Below are 21113 nucleotides of genomic sequence, written 5' to 3'. Positions count from 1 at the left end.
ACCACTCTCTGCACTGGTAGCGTGGCTTTTGTTTCTTTGCTTTGCTGCAAAAACGAAACAAAACAAAACCGCCACCAACAAAAACAAAAGAACTTCACAAGAGGAGTTTTATTTTCAGGTCAGGAAGCAAAGCCAGGAACCATAATTAGGTTCTGGAAATTAGAGGTTTAATTTATTGGTGTTGTCAAATGTCCTTTGTGTTTCCCTCCGAGCCCAAGAAGGGAACGTAGAGGACACGTGCTTCTCGGGTGTGTTGTAAGAGGAAAGGGAAGCAGCGCGACACGAGCATCACAGAAGAATGAACACACTGGGACTCCCCTCTCAGAGGTGTAAAACCAAGGGGCCGCTGGCAATACTAGCAATATTGAGGTGCATAAAGAAGCACGCTGGCTGCTTTGGCTATGTATAAAAGCGCCTGAGGAAGATGGAATAATACATTATCGCAGATTAGAAGTTAAACAAGAAATCAAGCCAAAACCTAACCACAAGGTTGCACAAACAGGAGAATCCAGACAATACCCTTATCCCGCAGCTTTCCCTAACAAAGGTGATTCTTCTGTAAGCCTTTGGGAACCTTTTGTGCTGAGAGAGGAACTTTCCGTTCAGAGCTAGGCTAAGCGGAGTGCGATTCATTAGGCAGACCTCAGTGCAAAGCACAAAGCAATTTCCCTTATTGTTTTCCTCATCCCCAGATGGGAGGAGGTTGGATGGGGCCAGGGAAGGTTCATGGCCATGAAAAGACTTTAATGTCTGAATGGTACCACAAGCACAAAGACAAAAAGATTTCTCAGAGCTGCACTGCTTCATTCTCCTGCGGCAATTTAGGAGGTTGAGCTGAGTAGCTGCCTCCCAGATTTCCCAATCTTTCTTCCTTTTCCCCTGAGCAGTGCTCTCACTCTCCCAGCCTCCCTCCTGTGGCCTTCCTTCAGCCAGCAATGCCTGAACGCAGTTTTTTGCCCCCAGAACATCATCGGTGCCCCAGGCCAGCCTACAGAGAAAGGAGACTATTATTTAAAGAGGTGCAGAGAGGAACTGGGATGTGATCTTAATCACTGGCCCTGGGGTATCCTACAGCCCAGGACCACAGTGTGCTGAGACATGAATAACTCTGCTCCTGTGGGGAAGGCTGGGCACTCTGGCCATACCTGACAACGATCCAAGAGTCAAGCAGGTTTAGAAGTCCTTTTGCACATCGGTGTCCTGTTTCAGGGTCACACAACCGCAGAGAGGAATAATAGCTTGCAGCATACGACTTGAGGAAACCTCTTTTTCTTCTCAGAGTCTTGAAAAGCAGTAAGATCTTTCTCTGATTTGAGATAAGCAATTGTTCATAAGAACTCCTGCAAACATTTCCTGTCCTGTAGACTGTTTCTGTACACACTGCTGAAAATCTGATACCTGAACACACCAGGGTAACAGACGTGGCTTCTTATCCCTGAGTGGATGAGTACAGTTCCTAGAAACAAATTTAGGATGCAAATATTCGAAGTGAAGTTGTCAAAATGCAGGCCCCTTCAATAGCGTCTGCTATTGGTAGTTATGAGCATTTCTGTTATTAAAAGCCCTCGTTAGAATATTCACAAAGAGCACGGAAGAGTCTTCAATCACAGTCGAACGCCACTCTAAATACTGGCCGAAATTAGAAGAAAAGTTAAAACATTCACCTGGCTCATCATCATTCCCGTGATGTAATGTTTGCAGCAGGCCCGCCAAGGCAATCCACAGGGGAAGCTGCCGTGAGAACCACTCTTTTCCCCTTCAAGAACATGTCTCCTGCTCGTTTAGACTAATTGATTTCACACACAGTTGTTTATGTGTGTGGCCTCCCTTGATTTTCTCAGCTCTCTTGGCTCCAAACAAAACAGCTTAGGGACATAGATGGAGCCAGTTGCATTTTGGAAGAGTGGAGATAACACCTCAAAGCCAAACAGAAAAAGACATTTCTTGGTTCAGAGACTTTCTCTGGATTACGCTTCGAGGCAACTTTACAGAAGCACGCTTCTGGGGAACACCATGCAACTGCTTCAGAGACAGCACGCGGAGCCCGGAAGACATCCCCCACCATAGTGGAAAGGGGAAGAAGTAACTTCTGGGCAGGAAGATATATGGCAGCTTGCAGGATATCAAACAACAGACAACCAAGTAGCTGTCTCACGTTTTCAAACGTCCCGACGTCCCATGAGAGCTTGTAGCTATGCCAAGAGAGCATCGGAGTTCTGCTTTGTGCGTGGATTCTGTATCAGGAAGCCGTGCAGTGAACTACCAAACACTGGTTAGAAAGGAAAATTTATCTTGGGCAAGAAATCTGGATATTAATTTGAAAACACAACACAGAGTAAGGAAGATTAACTGCCCTCAGCCTCTCCAGACCAGCCATGTGGACGCGCCGCAGATTCAATCTGCAGTGAATTACAAGTCATCACACACAAAGTATTGGAGTAGCCAGCCAGCAAAACCAGTGGAAATATACTTTTGTGGGTCTGGTCAGAGAATGGAATCTCTGTTCCCCATGAAGGTCTGGGATTTCAGCATTTGCCTTCATCCCAAGGAAGGATGAAAGGTCAAAATATTATACTATTTCATGCCATGAACAATTCCAAATGCTTTTGATTTGAAAATGCAGAGAAAAAAACAGGGTATTATTGATAGAAACAAAACACTCAACACAAAACACTGATGAAAAACCAGAGATTTCAGTATCTTGATCTGAAATTTAAACTCCTGTTTCAGGTTTCAACTTCACATGACACTAAGTCTGAGTGGCAATTGCAAACAGAAATCATTAGGTTTTGAAACATCACTATGAAAAAACATGTTTTCCTTCTGAAAATTTCACTGTAGACCAAAGCATGTCTTCTAGTCAAAACCTATTATTTTACCAGCTCCATGTCTGTTCCTGTCGCCTGCTTGAGGAGTGGGCATGTGCTCCAAGGATATGGATGTCCCCAGTATGAGTACGCCCAACTGGACACACCAGGAACCAGGTGTGGTTGGCTTCTGTGAGGAACTAGTATGCCATCACCTACACTTACACATTAGACTCTGTCACATCCTACTCTGATACATTACAGAGCAATTACTGATTTTAACTTCAAGGAAAGGGTCTGTAGTGTCGGATGAGCTCTGGACAACAGAGCCCCACTTTTACACACAGATGATGGGGAAGATCTGGAGACAGCCCTAAATGCCCCACAGAGCAGCACTTCTTATTTAGCACGTTTGATTACAGCACTCTTTCCCATGGTCTGCTTTGCGAAATCTTGGAAAGGACAGGGCAAATGGGACTCTGGAAACATTAAATCACCTCTTAACACTTGTTACTTATTTAATATTGATTCTTTACAGAAATAAAACAACAACAACAACAAAAAACCAAAACGAGATCTGAAATGAAACTGCAGGAATCCTCAACATCTCTGAAGATGTCTTTAAGCAAACGTAAAACCAACAGCAATCTCTGCCCTGTGCAAAAATAACCAGTGTTTTCTGAAGAGGTGGGGACAACGAGAGAAAGCAGTATAGCACAAACACGGGGTTGTGAAGTTCAACCAAAAAGGCACCCACACCACTAATGTCTGGTTTTCCTGACAAATGGGACGAGGAGCATGAGCCTGCAAGTCTGCACTGCATTAACACCACACAGCGAGTCGATCTATGGCAACCAGTTACAGGCACAGGACCTCAAGTTATAAGTCAGCAAGTTGGTCTGGAAGAACACTAGTACGTGCTGAGGTGTACTGAGAGAAAGCACTACCAAAGGAAAGAGTGGTAGGATCAAGTGATACGTTTAACACTCTTGGCACTGAAAGTCAAAGGCTCCTGCCCACTTGGGCAGAGGAGATGAAGGGATAAGCAAAGCTCAGTGAGAAGGAGATTTCAATGACAACAGCGCTCAGCAGGGCAGCGACATCTGCCTGAGATCCAAATGGGGATTGGATTTTGTGAAAGTAACTACACAGCTTTCAACACCAGAATGAGCCTCCTCCACTGGCAGACCTTCTGGGTGACAGTACATGACTTGGGAATGGGAACTGCTTGGGGGATCTGTCAGTCCCACAGGGTATCCTCCTCCTGGGCCTCCCTCATCCGTGCACATGTCCTCTTGCACAAAGGCTTGACTGATAATCCAAAGAGGGATTGGGCCTCAGTGAAAACTTCTTTTACCAGGAGGAAAAATGGGTCTGCATAAATACAGAGCCTGCATAGGTGAGAGGCAAAGCGCTTCATCCATCCATGCTGTGATGGTGAGCGGTACTCAGCCACCTTCCATCTGCTCAGCTTGGAGGTGACTGCATGAAGCACGAGGTTCACCAAGCCAGATCTCACACAGGTTCACAGAAAGTGGCAAGGAACTGACAGAGCCTTATCTCTAATGTATTTAAAATACATTTCCTAATTTGGCTTCGACCATAAGCCAAAGTCAGGCTTCATTAGAACAAACTGACTCTGTCTAAACATTACCACTTTTCCTATTGCTTGCAGCTTGGTTTTGTACTTGACTTCAAGCATCACCTTGCACCTCACTAAGGCCTGGCCAAGACTACTATCAAGTTTATCCCACAAAACTTTGTTAGTTTGTGGAGTAATAAAAAACAACAACACCCCAGTTAATACCATTGTGCTGCCATTTATCCCAGCAGGAGTTGGGATTTTGCTGTTGCTGCTCCCATTCATGCTCCTCGAAGGTGTCACAAACAGGCAGGTAGTGCCAGTGCTGTTCTGCTGTGGATGGGATCTAACAAGAGCGGTCGAGTGCAGACAGAGGCTGACAGGAGTCAACCATTCCCTGTAGGTAAATCTGACCTAAAATGGCACCATTTTCTTTGAAAATACAGAAGTTTTACAAGCCTAGTGGACAAACAAATGTGGTTGTTACGTGCAGTAGGTTCTTATCCTTTTGGTGTGACACTGTAGTTATGCAGACTGGTAGATCAACTAAGCGAGTTGTGCAGAAAACAACCGGCTCTCGAACCTTTCAGGATTGCACATGCCCCTTGGAAAGCAGCAGAGATGCTGAAAGAGCCTGAGCAGCCACAGTAAAAACTGCACATAAACAGCGTTGCGCTCACCGAGCTCACCCAGCTGAAAACTTTCTCGCCATTAATAAAAAATTATTAGAAGTTCATTTTTGTCCTTTGGCAAAACTCCCAAACAGCTTGTTAAGAATAGATGGAAATGGGGAATAGTTATAAAAACAGAGGAGAAACTGTGACAGGGAATTGGCTGTAATTCACACGAGCGCTAACTCGGCTCTACCTGCATGGTGGGCCGCGAACTCCGCAGGTGGAACAACAGCTGCAGTCACACGCAGGGCAGCAGATGTCAGTGGGAAACCTCGTGCACACTCTGTGCCGGAGCAAGAAGTGACACCCTGGTTCAAAACCAGAGGTCTCCCCCACAGCACGCAGGGTAATGGGGCTACCTCATGAATATCTGCATCCCCTCAATGCAGGACTGTAAAATTCCAGTTTGTTTTTTAGTACACGTGGCTGGGCAGAATCAATGGTGATGACAGCCACAGGGTACCCAAAGCATCCCAGCTGTGACACAGAAATGATAACGGCAACACGTACTAAACAAAACCCCAGCATTCTGCCACATCCAGTATTTATGGTAATTATAGCAAGTCTGTACCGCTGAACATCATTGGGAAACCTCTAAACTGCTCTATCTGTAAAAAGAGAAGGAGAAAAGGAACTTCATTTTCTTCTGCACGCTATCAGTTTTTTATGACTTCAGCCAACCCTGGAGTACTTAGGAACACCCCAGAGACTAATGAACCTGGCAGCCACAAAATGATATTCTCTGAAAAACGTCCTATTAATGGCGTACTTGGGCTCACACGTTTCTCTCGTCGTTCTTTGATGTGTAACAAAGCTCAGAGAGGCTTTAACAGCTAAGCGAGGATACGCTCAGTTTATTTGCTTCAGAACTGACCTGTACGTAACAGAGGTGCTCCAGTGCTCCAGGACTCTGTGGAACAGCGATACTGAAACAGCCAAGAAACAGCCAAGAGAACAGTTGGAAGATAAATTTAGGGAGAACACTGAGAACACAGGTATCAGTATTGGTATGGCTGTTATTAACCCTTTGCCCTTAGCAATGTTTAAAAAAATAGCCTAAACACATGCTCTACCCAACAACTTCAGTCTCCTTCATCTCCAACGCTTAGAGAAAGTACACTCTATTCTCCCCAAATCCTTCAAAATAAAACTACAACTTAAGCTTTATATTTAAAAAAAAGTTCACACATAAACTTGATATAGAAATATATATATATATACATATATATATAAGATACAATGCTGCTCTCCTTTTCTTTTCCTAAGACAAAAGCCATCAAACCCTTCAAGCTTTTTTATGACCTAATGAAAAACAAAAATTACACCCAAACCCTTTTTGCAAGTCCCTGCATGCAACAGTGCCACAAGTTCTCTGGTCGCAGCAGATGCCCACTCAAGCAAGATGTACCCTATTGGAGCACCCCTGCTAGAGACCTACAGAATGCATTATTTTATCTGATTTCATTTTTCCTAATGCCATTCCAGCTCCTGAGACAAAGTCTTTCAAAACTGACTCGTCACTGTGAGTAATCAATTCCAGACTGCTTAAGCCTGCCCAAGTGTCAGAATGAGCCGAACCCTGGAATAAAAAAAAAAAAAAAATCAAGACCTTTGACAACGTTTCAAGCTGGATGCCCCAAATCACTAGTCACTGCTGAAAACCTCGGCCTTCGATACCCTTCCTCTGAATATAAGGGCATTAAAAAGAAGGCCACCGGCTTAGCTCAAATAGTGACAGAGGAGGCCAGGATTCAAACCATCTCTCTCATGTGGTAGACCACAGCATTAACTACACGACAACCAGGCATGCCTGGAAAAGCAGAGATCAATTAGGGGTCTCTTGCAGGGATATGCAGGACACTACTGGTCTGATCCTGCCCTTTTTATGAAGACGAGTAAGGCTGCCAGGTTGGGCCATATTTACTGTACCAGATTCTGAAACTACAGAAAGTTAATTCTGCCCAACAGAAATAGGAATGCTTCCTCTCCTTGGCTTTGCCCTCTTGCCAACTATTTTGAAGCCAAGGAGCACATCTGTAGACTCCCAAACAAACTGGGACCAGCACCAGCTCAGGGAAGCCCAGTTCCACACAAAGCAGAGTAAGGAAGACACATCCATCAGGAAGGACCTACAGACCAACGCCGGGTCCAGCAGGGCTGCAAGAGGCACAGACCCTTTAGAGACAGCCATGAGCTCTTCAGCGTGTTGGGAATCCCTCTGGGATTGATCACAGCCAGACTGAAAACGGCTGTTGAGTGTAACAGGACAAGGGGAGATGTCCCAAAGCCCATTGCAGCATACACAGGGCAAGAAAAGAACATCTGGAGATGACAGAGACAGAGACCCTCCAGCCTGAGGGCTCTGAGGTTCCCTTTTTGCACAGTCAGGTTTAAAAATAAAGCCAGAAGCGGGGAGGACGAGCTGCCCAGGACCTAGAAAGAACCAGTGCCTGCCGGAGAGAAGTACTGAGCAGAAAACCACGGGCCCGAGGCCGCCAGGAAACACTGCAGCACGAGCCAGACCCGCAGCTCAGCCACAAGAGAGCAGGTTGGCTTTGGAGGGATGAAGCCAGCCAGGGAGTTAAATATAGACAGGTAAACAGAGCAAGGGGAAGAGACAGGGTTCACACAGCTCCTGCCGCCTGCCTGTGCCTGGGCCTGGGGAGGACACCCCAATAAATGCGCAGGGTGCAACCACAGGCGAGGGTGCCTCCATGTAGGCCTGACGGCCTGCAGAGCCATGTCCCCCAGGGAGGTGTGCGTGGGCTGCAGTCCCATCAGCCGGGCTCTGATGGATGTGAGGCTGCACGCAGACAGAAGGTACCAGAGAAAATACAAGAAGGTCACAGAGATGGTGTGGTGCCAGAGCCCTGCTGAGCAACCATGCTGAGGGAAAAGGGCGTGAAGGAAGAGGCTTGGTGATTGCTTGTGACACTTAATGAAAGAAGAAGGAGTTAAAGTCTTGCAAACTCAGCCAAATTTTAACTTGAGTCTTCCCGGCCCAGAGGACTCGAGGGGATACACAGCACTGCCTTCCTCCAGCTGTCTGCAGCCTCACTGCAAGTCATCAAACTCTACAACGTGTTTCACAGCGTCCAAGGACAAGTGAAGGATCCCCACAGACGGGCAGGCTGCGGCATACAGAGGTCTCGGCTTGCAAAGCGCTTCTGCGAAGAAAGGCTGCGTAATTACAAGGGACGTGAGAGCATCCCTACTTTGCGAGACAGCTGCACTGAGAGGCAGCAGTCTGCTTTCAATGACCCTGCTGCTCTGCCTCCCTCGCAGCAGACGAAGATTTGTGTGAGCTTTGTCAACCTGCACACCAAGGCTCAAAGGGGCATGGGTTGCACGGCCCGGTCCTGCCACGATTCTGTACGTACGTTTCCATCCAGCTATCTCTGCAGCCAGCCCCATCACTCATGAAATAAAGCGCCTCTTCCAAAAAGATAGTCGGTCTTTATTTGAGGATTTTAAGAGCTAACATTTCCTTTGGCAGTTTGTTCCGATGGCTCATCACCCAGCTGTCAAACACGATGCCTAGTGCTAACATGAATGCACACAGCCAAAACATCCGTCCACGCACTGTTGCGCACAGCCCTCTCCTTGAATCAAAAAGCTCTCTGAGTACCAGCCAATTCCTACCACTGAATGCACTTGGCTATCACACCAACCCACCTCCCAGTTCCCTCTCTGAAATGCTACTTAGGTCCACATTCCTTAAATCTCCCATCAGAAAGGATTGTTTCCAGACCAGGAACAACTCCCATGACTCCCCTTTGCACCACCTTCAATGTTAATGAAGTCGTATTCCTTTTCCAGCAAGCCAACATCCCTTCCTCTGTACATCACAGACTGGGCAGCCGTACGTGACAACATGCCTTGGCTATCCACGTCCTGATTTAAGAAGCACTGTGCTTAAAAGTCTTTCTGAAACACTTCTTGCGTGCGCGTCCAATTAATTTTTAAATGATGAAATGGTTTTCACCAGAACTCTGATCAGCCATTAGGAAAAAGTTCTTCTGAACAGAAACAATTTATATTCATTTAACTGAGCAATAGTGCAGTTGTCAGAAAAGACTGGTTTCCCTGCACGCCTCGAAACCCAAGCCCGACAACTTCGGGACAAAAGACCCGAGATCTAAAGCAGCCCAGGAACACAGAGGCCTACTGGACTACAAAAAGAACACTAAAGGTGATCCCACTATCCCAAAGGTGATCTATCTGGGTTTCTAAATTTCACAACGTTTGATTGCCTGAAAGCACCCAAACTCCTGGAAACTTCAGTATACACGAATGTGATTTTTTCTTTAAAAAGCTGTTTCTGGTCTTTGAAGAAAAAGCCTGGAAAAGACTTTCCAATGACTGACTACCTATAAAAAAGTAAGGAAAACCAACTTCTTAGACCCAGCACTTCCAAGACTTCAATTTTTTCAACCCATCTCGTGGATTTTTCTGGATTGGAGGGGAAGGGGCTGGGAGAGGAGACCCTCAGTGGTGGAAGCCAGCAGCAATTTCAGCTTCAGCATGCCCCAAAAAGAGGCTAGAAACACACACAAGGACATTTTAGCTTTGCATACAATAGAGACTGGGCAAAGGACACAGGGGCTGCTTACAGCTGCCGAGAGGAGAGGTGAACCAATCCCCATGTCACCGAATGAGCTGCGGGGAGACTCGCTTCCAAAAGGAAGGAATCCCTTGCTGACGCTCCTGGGCACGGAGCGTGAGTGAGCGATGGAGCCTGGGAGCTCAGGAAATCCACGGCTGGGCTGTGGCCAGCTCTCCTGTCCAACTCTGCCTCCTACCCTCATCTGGCAGGCAAACCTTTTGCTTTTCCCCTCATATACTTGGCTGGTTTCATGAAAGAAGGAGGAGAAAAAAAAAAAAAAAGAGTGCTTGGGCTAGCTTTGCTGCCACACATGGTGGCTTATTCCACGTTTTGGATGCGTGAAGAAAACTCCACCTGAACTCTTTCAACGCCCGACCTTCACTTTGTACAAATCCACGTGTCCATGGATGGGACAGTGGTTCAAGAGGAGTTTGTCCCTCCTGTGACCTTTGGGAAAGTCCTCAGCAGGAAGGAACATTCAGCATGTAACAGTGTGGAGTCAGGAGAGGAGGTACTGGGGCAAAAGGCAGCCTCTGCGCACCACTGAAGTGTGGTAGGGCACACTGTCAGAAACGTGCACTTGAAGAACGTGATGGATGTGCACCAGTTCCTGGCTACAAAGAAAACGAAGCAAGAACATAAATACTGGTCCACGTGTGAGCAAGAGCGCTGCTCTGTCACAAAAAGCACACAAACACATGAGTAGGTGGGTGCAGACAGAAGAGTGAGGGTGATGGTGAACACTTGCTGGACAGCATTAGGAGGCAGGACAAAGTTGCACAGGGAGCACGACAAGGATGCTCAACTGGTGGTAGAAGAAATACGCAAAGAACACGGGGCAGCAAAGCGCGTCACGGCACACAAGAATCTATCTGGGGAAGTTCCTCTGCCTATACCACTATGAGAGAAGTACTGCACCACGATGCTCAGGAAAAGCGAGTTTCGTAGAGCAGCGTGCCTGTTATGGGCACAGCTGCGATGCTGGCACCCTGGTGCCGTGACACCAGACGCCGCATCGCTACTTGAGCCTGTCTCCAGGGCACGAGCACCGTCTCCCGTGCTGCTGCCCGACTCGAGGCCCGCTGCCGCATTCAGGGCACGAGGGCCAGAGCGACAGCGTGGGCACGGGGCTCGCAGGAGGGTACGGGACCTCGTCCCAGAGGAACACCCCTCCTCCTCGGGGAGTACCGCCCGCCTTACCGGGGTACACCTGCTTTGCCAGTCCCGCCCGTCGCATCACCGAGGAGCGGCCGGCCGCGGCCGACCCGCCTCTCTCCCACCGCCGCGGCCCCCGGGCGCTTTCCCCCGACTCTCCGTGCCGGGCCGAGGGGCGCCGGAGGTCCCCGCCCGCCCCCAGCCCGCGTCCCGCTCGGCGCCCCCCCGACGGCCCCTTCCCCGCCGCCGGAGCAGCGCGGAGCGGCGTCCGTCCGAGGGTGGGGGGGAAGTGCGCGGGGCTGCCGCGGGCGGGCGGCGAGAAGCGCTGCCGCGCTCGGGGCTGCCGGAGAGCGGCGACCCCCGGCGCCGCCTCTCGCCGTGGACGGGACGGGAGCGGCCCGCGGAGCCGCGCCGCCCGGCAGCGGGACGCCTCCCTCCCCGCCCTCCTCGTTCTCCTCCTCCTCCCTGCCCCGCCGCCGCCGGCCGGGGCCGCCTCCTACCTGCATCTCCCCGGCGCCGTGTCCCCGGGCGGCGACGGCAGGTGAGCGGGTGCCCGCGGCGGGCACGGGGCCCCGCGCCCCCCGCCGCGGCGGCCGGAGACCGCTTGGGGACGCACCTGCCCCGGGGGCCGCGGCCCCCGCGCCGCGCTGAGCCCCCGCCGGCGGCGAGAGGGGAGCGGGGGGCGGCTCCCGGCGCTGCCCTCCCCGGCGGCGCTGGGCTGCGGGATCGGAGGCTCCGAGGGCGACTCCCGGCCGAAGTTGGCGGCGGCGAGTGCCGGGCCCGGGAGGTGCCGGCGGATCCCGGGGGCTCCGGCCGCCTCCGCCCCGCCTCCCCCCGCCCCGCGCCCGCCCCCTGCGCCCGCCCCGCCGCGGGCACCGCCGCCGCCGCCGGCGGGAAGGGGACGGGCGGCGGGCTGGGGCCGGCCCCGGGGCGCCGCCGGCGGGGAGCTCCGCGCCGACGGCCCGGAGTGGTGGAGTGGGACGGGGAGACTCTCCCGGGGCACCGGGCCGCCCGCGGGTCGCTGCCTCCACAGCTTTTGCCGTGGGGAGCGGACAGCCGCTCGGGGGGAACGTACCGGGAGCCAGGGGCGGTGTGGAGCTGTCGGGGGGTTGGTTCCCAGCGGGCAAAGCCACCCCGTGCCCATATTGTTGGCATCACGTCGAGGGACTCTCCCCCGCCTCTGCGCCCATTACACTCGACAGATTCACTGCCAGATTCTGGCTTGCCCTGATAGGAGCGGGGGGGGGGCAGGGGGGCACGTGCAGGATCACCGCGTCTTGACGTGGGGATCGCTGAGCACGGTGCCCAGCCCTTGGCGTGGCTGGGATGTGAGCGTACACAGTTATGTGCCTGGCCTCGGAGCTGGGTGGCAGCCCAATGGCTGCACGAAGCCAGGATTTACACTTGTCGCATTGGGATCCCTATCTCAGGGCCCCATGATGTCCGCAATCCAAAGTCTCTGTGCAGTGGGAGCTGCAGAGCCTGGCACGAAGCACGAGGAGCAGCCAAGCCTGTGCCTCTCAGAGCCACATGCAGGTGGGCATCAGCCACCTGGCCATGCTTGGATCACGCTGCTCCGGCCACGTACCCATGCACGAGCATCTATCTGCAAAGAGCCCCAAGGATCTGTGTGTGTTCCCAGTGGGGACATTCACGTGAGCATTTGGAGAAGAGCAGGTGAGGGCTGGGGCACAGGATTCACCGTGCTGCTAATTGCAGGCTCTCCATGTCTTAGTTTACAACCAGCCATTCCCATCACAGCGGTCATTAGAGATACTTTCTTTTAATGTGAGCAGAGGGGTAGAAGAGGTGCAGCTGGAGGTAAACAGTAACCTGGTGCTTGTGGCAGGAAATAAGGACCCATTGTCCCCAGCGCTACGTAACCAGGAAGATAATAGCTGGGACAGCAAATACCAACTAATTAGAGGGGAAACGCTGCCCTGAAATTGCAGCTGGCTGCAGGAAATGTTGGGTACTGGCTTTTATCCCTCCAAAGGTGGAGCTGCTTTATGGTGCTTCTCTGTCAGACTTTCAGCTTTGCACATTCGGGCTTCAGAGAGCAGATGTGGCGGGACGCTGCGTGGGGAGCCACTGAGCTGTGGGGTCCCCCTTTGGGCAACTGCAGGTGCGAGGGGGAGCATCACAACCTGGGGCACAGTGGCAAGTGGCTTGTTCTGTCGAGTGACATGCTTTTCCACTGTGGTGTGACAAGGGGCAGCTGGCCACAGTGGGTCAAAAGGCCTAGGGTCCTCGTCGGGGCCTCTGATATGATGCCACCAGAGTGCAGGGGCTGTTCCATGTCCTATGATACCGCAGGGCTAGAGGTGATAGGAGGGGACAGCAGAAGCGCTGCAGAACCAACAGCAGGGACAGAGGGGTGAAACGTGGTACACGTGCTCCTTAAAAGCTTACTCAGAAAGACCTTGGCTTATTGAATGCCCATGCTGGTTTTGGTGTAATCCCTGAGGAAGATTGGGCTTCCATGGATGAGTTGGTCACAGGTCCTTGTGGGGCTGGGTGAAGAGAGCAGACCACCTATGGCTTTACATTGTCTTCTCCACTGGAATATCTGTCATAATTTTCTTTCGAGGAGAGTGGTTGGTTTCCTTCTTTTCATCTAGTTTCCCCCCATAGTGTGCTTTATCCAGAACACCAACCCACTGCAGGTCATCACAGGTAGATGGAAGAGGCATGTGGACGTGGCCAGGGGCTGCTCCTCACTGGGCACCAGGAACAACAGCTGCCGGCAGGAGGGGCTCCTGTGTAGCATCAGTTGCCGTCCAGATGTTCTTTGCAAGATGTCATGATGTGATTAAGACTCATTGATTTAATAATGAGTTGTGTCCACAACTGGAACTGGTTGTGGTTTGAACTTTACAGTCAGAGTCTCAGCTGTGACTAATGTTGGTGGGAGACAGTATCACGGCACGCCAAAGAAGCTGCTCCATCTCATCAGTTGCAAAAAATGGCTTAATGCATCTCCTTGACACCACAAGCACTTCTATGGCTCCAGTCATCTTCATGCTGCTCCTTCCTTTCTACCACAACAGTGGTGTTGTCGGGCCCTCTTCAGAAGCAGGACACCTTATCGTCAGAAAGTAACATGGCTCCGACTTTTCGTAATGTAGATGTTGTCCCAGTCTAGCTTTTGTTGTGCTCATAAGCCCTTATCCCTTTGAGTGTTCCTTCTGGCCTTAAGTTGTACCGTGGGAGGTTCAGGTTGGATCTTAGGACAAACTTACCCAGATGAGTGGTGATGCATTGGAACAGGCTGCCCAGGGAGGTGGTGGAGTCACTGTTCCTGGAGGAGTTCAAAAGTCATGTGGATGTGGCACTAAGGGACATGGTTAGTGGGCATAGTGGGGATGGACTGGCAGTTGGACTGGATAAGATTAGAGGTCCTTTCCAGCCTTAATGATTCTATGTTTCTGTCCCCGTTGCCTCTGCACAGTAAACTTCCCCATAGTCCTCTCTGTGTGCAGTGGAGTCCAACCCCATGCCCATTCCGTGTCACCTTTCAAGGGGTTTCTGCTACTCTTTCTTCCACCAGAACGGATGCTTTTTGTCCTTTAATTAGCTCCACACTCCTGTGGTGGTTTTAGTGGCAGTGATAGGAGCAAGCTGAAGGGGGTGAGTCTGTTTGGAGGAGCTGAACAAATTTCCAGCAGTGAGACTTTCACGAGTCAAGGTGGAATTCATGGAATACACATCTGGAAATGGAAAAAAAATATCTATCTCCAGCTTCTGCCAAAGGAGGGTTCATTCCAGACAGGTTACCTGATCTGACCTGCCTTGCAGGTGTGAAAACCTTCATTGACCCACCCCATGTTCTCTACCTGCCCCTGCAAACCCCAAAGGAAACCACCACCTTATTCCCAGCCACTGCCCTCGTGGGAAGCAGCCAGTTTCCTCGAGGCGTAAAGCTCATGACCTGAGAATTTGTGGCACTCCACAAAAGGAAATATCGACTAAACTTCTGAAACATTTTCTCACGTTGACGTCTTTCAAGCTGTGGAATTGTCTCCCCCAGGGACACGTGGATGCTCCACTCCTTGAGTCAGTGAGACAGGACGGGACGGAGCACGGGGGTACATGTAGTTGGGAACCGTACTGCCCCGTCCCTGGGAGAGACAACGCGGGGGGAGAGAGGAAATAAATTAGATGACTTGAATCATTTCCAGCTCTAATTGCTATGATTGTGCAGTAGTTTTCCCAGCACCAAGTATAACATTAACCATCAGAGCACGATTTCACCCATGGTCAATTAAACCAGGATTCATCTGGTCTGACATCACTGAGTCAAATCCATCCTGGACTCAGGGACACCCCGCACTGACCAGAGGTGGGAGCCGAGCAGGGAGTCCACAGCGTGGACAGAAGCTGCTGCCATCAGAGATGGGTGCCCCAAGCACGCTCTTCCCCTGCACTGGCACAGAGGGTAATGCAGCAACTGCGCAATGTGTGTTCGCCTTTCCTTACCTTGGTGATGCACTCAAAGTATCCCTGAAAGTAATTTCTGCATCTGGTGGTGCTGCTGGTCGCTGCACTTCTCTGAGGTCAAACAGAGAGAGCCAGCAATGCTCGTTGGTGTGCCAACCTCATGCGGTGGCGTGCGGCCCCTGCACAGGCACTGCTACACTGCTACTGGGCCATCCTCTGCCCAGTTTGCCCCTGCTCTGGGAAGCGCAGCTGTGCTGGGCCTGTCAGGCACCCGTAGCAGGACTGAGGGTCTGGAGCTGCATTTCTGGATGCTGAGTTCCACAGGCTGGAGGGCAGGGCAGGGCTCCAGGGTTTCTCTTATCACAGCCCTCCTCCTTTCAGCTCCTTCCTCTTCTTCCTCTTGTCCCTGTATGAAGGGCTGAGCTCAGCCATCTATTAGGTCTTAAATACCTAGAAATCAAATAGTGAGACCCTCTCTGTGAGCCACAGGGATTTGAAGGACAGTCATACCCACGTGGACCTGGTGGCTGCAGTGTGTGAAGCCGTGACTTGCTGCCACCACATAACTCACAACTAGGCCAGGAGAGCATGCAGAGTTCATGCCGCCTCGGTCAGTGCTTTAATCATTACACCGACGCTCCCAGCAGTGGGCTCCAGGGGCTCAGTGAGTTAAAGTGTAACTGCCCTCCTCGGCGGCCCCCAGCCAGTAGCTCCTGCCAGCGGGACTGGTCTTCCACATGAGTTCCATCAGCTCCCAGTGCTGCTTGGCAGGGACGTAGGGCAGGCCCAACCCTGTGGCGCCAGGGGAGGGTCCTCGTGTTACCTTGAGGGGTGACCAGGACCATGTCGGTTTTCACCCCATCCCTCCCTCCTGTTGGCCAGGTGGATGCTGTCCCTAAGCCAGGAAGACGGGAGATGTCCCTAGGAGTCCCAGGTCTATGTGGCTAGTGGGGGCTCAGGCCCCCAGCCATAGTCAGACGGTGAGGTAATCTGCCCCAGTCCCGCTCCTCTCACACCGAGTTCCTCGGTCTCTTCTGCTTGGCTTAGCCCCCAAGGCGAAGAGTTGTACATCCTCTCCAAAATTTTTATCGGCCTGAGTTATGACAACTCTGGATATTCTCGTTGTCTGTTGAAATGGCTGATCCCTTCCTCAAGCCTTACTTAATTCTTGGCCTCAGCTGCTTCCTGTGGTAACAAGCTCTGCAGCATAATTAAACATGGTCTGTGATAGCAACTGCATCACTGGCTTCAGCAGGGGCAGCAGTGTTTGCCTTCCACACCAGGTCCTCCATCAAGATCAGTGATGTGATGCTGAAGTCCTGCAAATCCAGTGAGATGTCCTCTGAGGCTCTGCCAGAGACAAATGGGACCCCACAGCTCCCATTTGTTGTCATGCACCCCTCTGCGCTTCACCACTTGCTACTGACACAGCAGCAGCCCCCTCCTTTCACAATTTCTTTGTCCCCTCATTTAAACTTTCTTCGATGATTTCTACCTCTGAAAGCAAGGCAGGCTTCTCTCCTTTACCAGGAATGAGAAAGTGGACTAGTCCCCTGATAACCACCGGGATTAATGCTGCAGAGTGACCACAGATTGAGAAGGAAGCACACTGCCCGCACACTGTGTCTGTTTTCCCGTGGACCATGCAGAGCAAGTGGGCTCACACCGATGGGGAGAGGCTGAGGTTGGGGCTAATGGAGGGAACCCTTCTCCTTGCCTGGCTCTAGGACCCATCTCACAGCCCGAGATGGCTGTTTTCAGCCCCATCCCTGGGTTCACCACCCTGACGCTGCAGGGACATTTCCTTTCCATAGGGATCTCCCGCCTGCATGCTGGAAATGACTGGAAGATCAGCGGGCACCCCTTGTCCTCTCCAGCCGCTCCCTTGCTTCTCCACATTGCCACTGGCACGGGGTGATGCAAGCTGGCTTCTGGGGTGTGTGACGCTACTGGTGGGGCAGGTGACAGGGAATGTGCTGACAACACCAAGCTGGGAGGGTGCGACCGGTGCCACTGAGGTGCTTGGGAAGTGGGCAGAGCCTGGACAGGGAGGGTGGCACAGCACAGAGGGACGCCCTGTGTGCCTGCTGAGTGCACAACTGCCATGGACAGAGCTCATACAGCCCCGGGATGAGCACTGAATAGAGGCAGAGAAACCACAGTGTGCTTCCTGCCTCAGGGAAGTGATGGAGTCACTGTCCATGGAGGTGGTCAAGAAAAGTATAGATATGATACTGAGGGACATGAGTTAGTGGGCATGGTGGTGATGGGTCAGCAGTTGGACTAGATGGTCTTTGAGGTCTTTTCCAACCTTTGTGATTATGTTAAGCCAGGTTTGGGATGGCCTCCGTGGATGCTGGCTTTGCTGCTCACAAGCCAAATGACAATAAGGCTTTTGTGTGACAGCCATCATGTTTTGTTGGCTGCAAAGCATCCTTTGATGACAAATCTCTTGGTTAGTAGTCTCACCTTCACAGTGTAAGCCCAAAGGGAATATAAATGCAATTCTTAGACACTGTGGCTTTTAAACAAACATATTTAGCATGGGTAATATATGGGCTTACACAAATACCAGCATTAAAGCACATAAAATAGGCAGAGAAAGAAACTATAATAACTGAAGCACCAGCACAGCCACAAGATATGAAGGGGAAGATACCAGGTGGCAGAGGATGGTTCTTTTCATAGGTGCTCAGATACTATGTTGAACATGGTCTGAGAGCTGAGGCAGCAGACAAGGGGCTGCACATACATACTGCTGTTCCTTTGGCACATTTCAAGGGATCAGTCAGGAAAAGGTACCTGTGCGTGTATTTGTGCACATAAGTAGCTAAAGACATATAAACCAATAAGTTTTAGTTCAGACTGTAGTCATTATATGCTTGCAAAGGTAAAATCAAGGACAGAGTTGCCCTGTTTGGTTTAAGTTATATTGCTTTTGTGCTCTGTATTCTCTCTGGTCAACTTCCTTAAGAAGTCATGGCTGAATTTGCTGCTTGAGATACAAATCCTCCAGGATACACAAAACGCCCACTGCTTGACACTGGTCATGGCATCTGAAAGCTAAGCCAAAACTCACTAAATGCTTCAGCAGATCCTGGGACTGTAGTCACACACACCTGCAAAGAAAAATATCCCCAAACCCCATGATTCATGCCCCCAAACATGATATTTGCTCTCACGCACGAGGGCTTGTTTTCACTCAGGAGGCTTTTGGCTTTTTGTTTAGCCCATTTCATTCTTCTTTCTGAGGCATTCCAGTTCACTGAAGCTTCATTTTTCTTCACTTCTCTCCAGCAGTGAGAGCTGGCATTCTTTTTTTTTTTGTACATGCAAGTGTACAAAAGTGCAAATATTCTTTCCATTGCAGGACGTCAGGAGCTGTGATTTGAAGAACCAAATGTCATGAAAGATTATAATGTCTCGTTTAATACCTTCAGGATGTGGTTGGTCTATAATCCATTCTGTAGAAGTGTGAATAACCTGTGCACAGAGATCTGCAGAGAATGAATGAGCTGATGAGTGCAAAGGGCCCAGACCTATCTCTGCTGGTACTAAAGAAATACATACAGTTGTGCATTAGGGGTGACCACATCATTCATTGTCAGTGAGCTACGGGAACCTTCCCAAGCACATAGCAGCTAAACCTGCAAGCTTCTCTTGCCCTTTTTATTGGACTGAGCTGCTGAACTGAGCTGCAGGTGGTGGTGTGGATGGAGCCCCGGTGAGGGCAAGGGAGGAGATGGGCTTTAATTTCTCCTTTTGTCAGTTTGCCCTTTACCTTTTCTTAAAGTTCCTTCGTTCTTTCTTGCTGGTAGTTGGTGTCAGCACTTCAGTGAGGATATGCTTTGAGACACCTGAGCAGCAGGAAGAGCTCTGAGTCTGGCTCTGAGCTGGGCAAGAAGCCATTGCTGCCGCCCTGACTCCTCACACGGCCATGGGGTTTCCAAACGATCCCACACAACGCCGGGCTGCAACACACCCCGCAGCCACGTGGCTCAAAGGTCTCCATCACGTCTGAACTTGCTGAGATAGCATCTGAAGGCTGCACACGTAATGATGAGCACAAGCGATATTGTTGTGCTGAACAAGGTCTCCGACCAGAAAAACAAAAACAGGGAAAGCCAGCGTCATCTTCCCTAACCCCTGTCACTGCTCAACTGTAAGCAAACGCAAAGAAAAGCTCAGGGTCAGCGTTAGCTGGGATGACTTTGCTGTGTGGGCCTTAGACTGGTTTCCCAATGAAGTCATGCTCCAGTTTGTCACTTCACACAAAGGGAGCCTCTGGGTCATCCGCGGTGATGTTGTCTGCAGCTCTATAGATAGCTTTGATCTACTCTTCTGACAGCTGAACATAAATAATTGTGCTGCCGCTGTTGTTTTCAGGAGTCATCGCTTCACTCACAATGGGATCAAATGAAAGCTTCCAGCCGTAAGGGCCCGGAGCAGCCTCCCACTGCCACCTTGAAGTCGCTGTGCCCAGCTCAGCCTCAAATCATTGCAAAAATCCCTGGTGACCTCACAGCACTGTATGACGGGAAGCAATCCCAAAGCGTGCAGAAGCCAGAGTGAGCAGAGCAGTTTGGTTCCCGTCTTGAGGCCCAGCAACACCCCTTGCTCTGGCCTGCAGCAAATCTGTTTGCCACATCCATCTGGTGATAACTCTGTGGGCCAACAAAAGTAGCCAGCAAAACCACCTTATTGAAATCCAGAACTGTTAAGCATAAGGTAGAAAAATAGGCACTGTTTTCTGAGATACACCAAAAGCTGACAGTACTAAAAAATTGGAAGTGAGTTAGCTTCCAAGCAGGAAGGCCTTGCCATGGCTGTATATCATCCTCAGTTGAAATTCCCATTTGTCCATATGTTTCTCTGTTGTAAGGCCTACTCCTATTCGGAGAATCAAAATAACAGCATGACTCCTCACTTATTCTGGTCCATTTTACTCCTCTGGGAGCCCTGAGATTGCAAAAGCATGAGTATTCACCGTGGACAGAAAGGACATCTTGGGAATGGGGCCAAGCTCCACAAAGGCCCGTTAATACCTCTGCTACCACCTCAGCTGCAGGCTACTAGAAAGCACTAAGCAAAAAAGAAGCAACAACAACAAAGAAGGAAGGTAAAGGAGGGCCAAGCAATCTCACTGCCACCTTCAGCGGGAGATTCCTATCTTCTGCTGAACACCAACCTCTAAGGAAGATGGTCTGCTCCAGCTGTGCACTGCCCAGAACAGGCAGAGCCAGCCACAAGCGGCATGCTTTGGCTAGAGACTTGCATTTGTCCCCACTCACAATAACCCAACACAATGCTGTTTCCTAAGAACAGAGTGGGATTTGCTGCTGGAAGTGACTTAGGGAGGGTTTCATATCTAATATCAAGTGACTGCTGGAAATGCCCAGGCTTCAGGCTGCCCGGCCAAGGTGGAGCGACAGTGTTCTTGAGCTTGTGTGTTTGATCTGTTCCACAGTAAGCGATGCACAAAATGCCCTCCTGCAACTGTATGCTGGCTCGGGTAGGTACTGCCATGGCCTGGCTGCACTTCACACGGCTGCAGCTTGGACAGCAAACAGCCCTGAAGCCATGTTGTGCTCCTTGGCTGCAGTGAGGGGTGTCAGTGTGTACCCTGAGTTCAGCAGCAGTAATTCAGAATATCCTTGATAGTTATACCTTTGCTCAAACTTTGACAATCACCACCAGAGACAAGAAGAGCAGAGGAAGACCATCACTACTGCTCCACATTAACATCAAACCGGATCGCCCCCCCTGCCCTGCTAAGTCTTTAGCTCCCTCACAACCTCAGATGAGTCACCTGCTATAGGAGGGTTCTGGTACTAGAAACCAGGTGGGGG

General features: G+C 50.7%; 1 protein-coding gene across 1 annotated transcript in view; it reads right to left on the bottom strand.

Moving 5' to 3' along the window:
* The window catches only part of WNT5B (Wnt family member 5B), a 65843-nt gene extending 54246 nt beyond the window's left edge, over nt 1-11597 (bottom strand). The window contains exon 1 of the mRNA XM_015285801.4: nt 11325-11597. Coding sequence (XP_015141287.1) covers nt 11325-11330 — 6 coding nt within the window. The 5' untranslated portion in view covers nt 11331-11597. The remainder of the gene's footprint in view (nt 1-11324) is intronic.
* Between the last annotated feature and the right edge of the window lie 9516 nt (nt 11598-21113).

This window comes from Gallus gallus, chromosome 1 (assembly GCF_016699485.2).
Source record: "Gallus gallus isolate bGalGal1 chromosome 1, bGalGal1.mat.broiler.GRCg7b, whole genome shotgun sequence".
NCBI classification, from domain to species: domain Eukaryota; kingdom Metazoa; phylum Chordata; class Aves; order Galliformes; family Phasianidae; genus Gallus; species Gallus gallus.
This window is presented reverse-complemented; position numbering and strand designations above follow the sequence as displayed.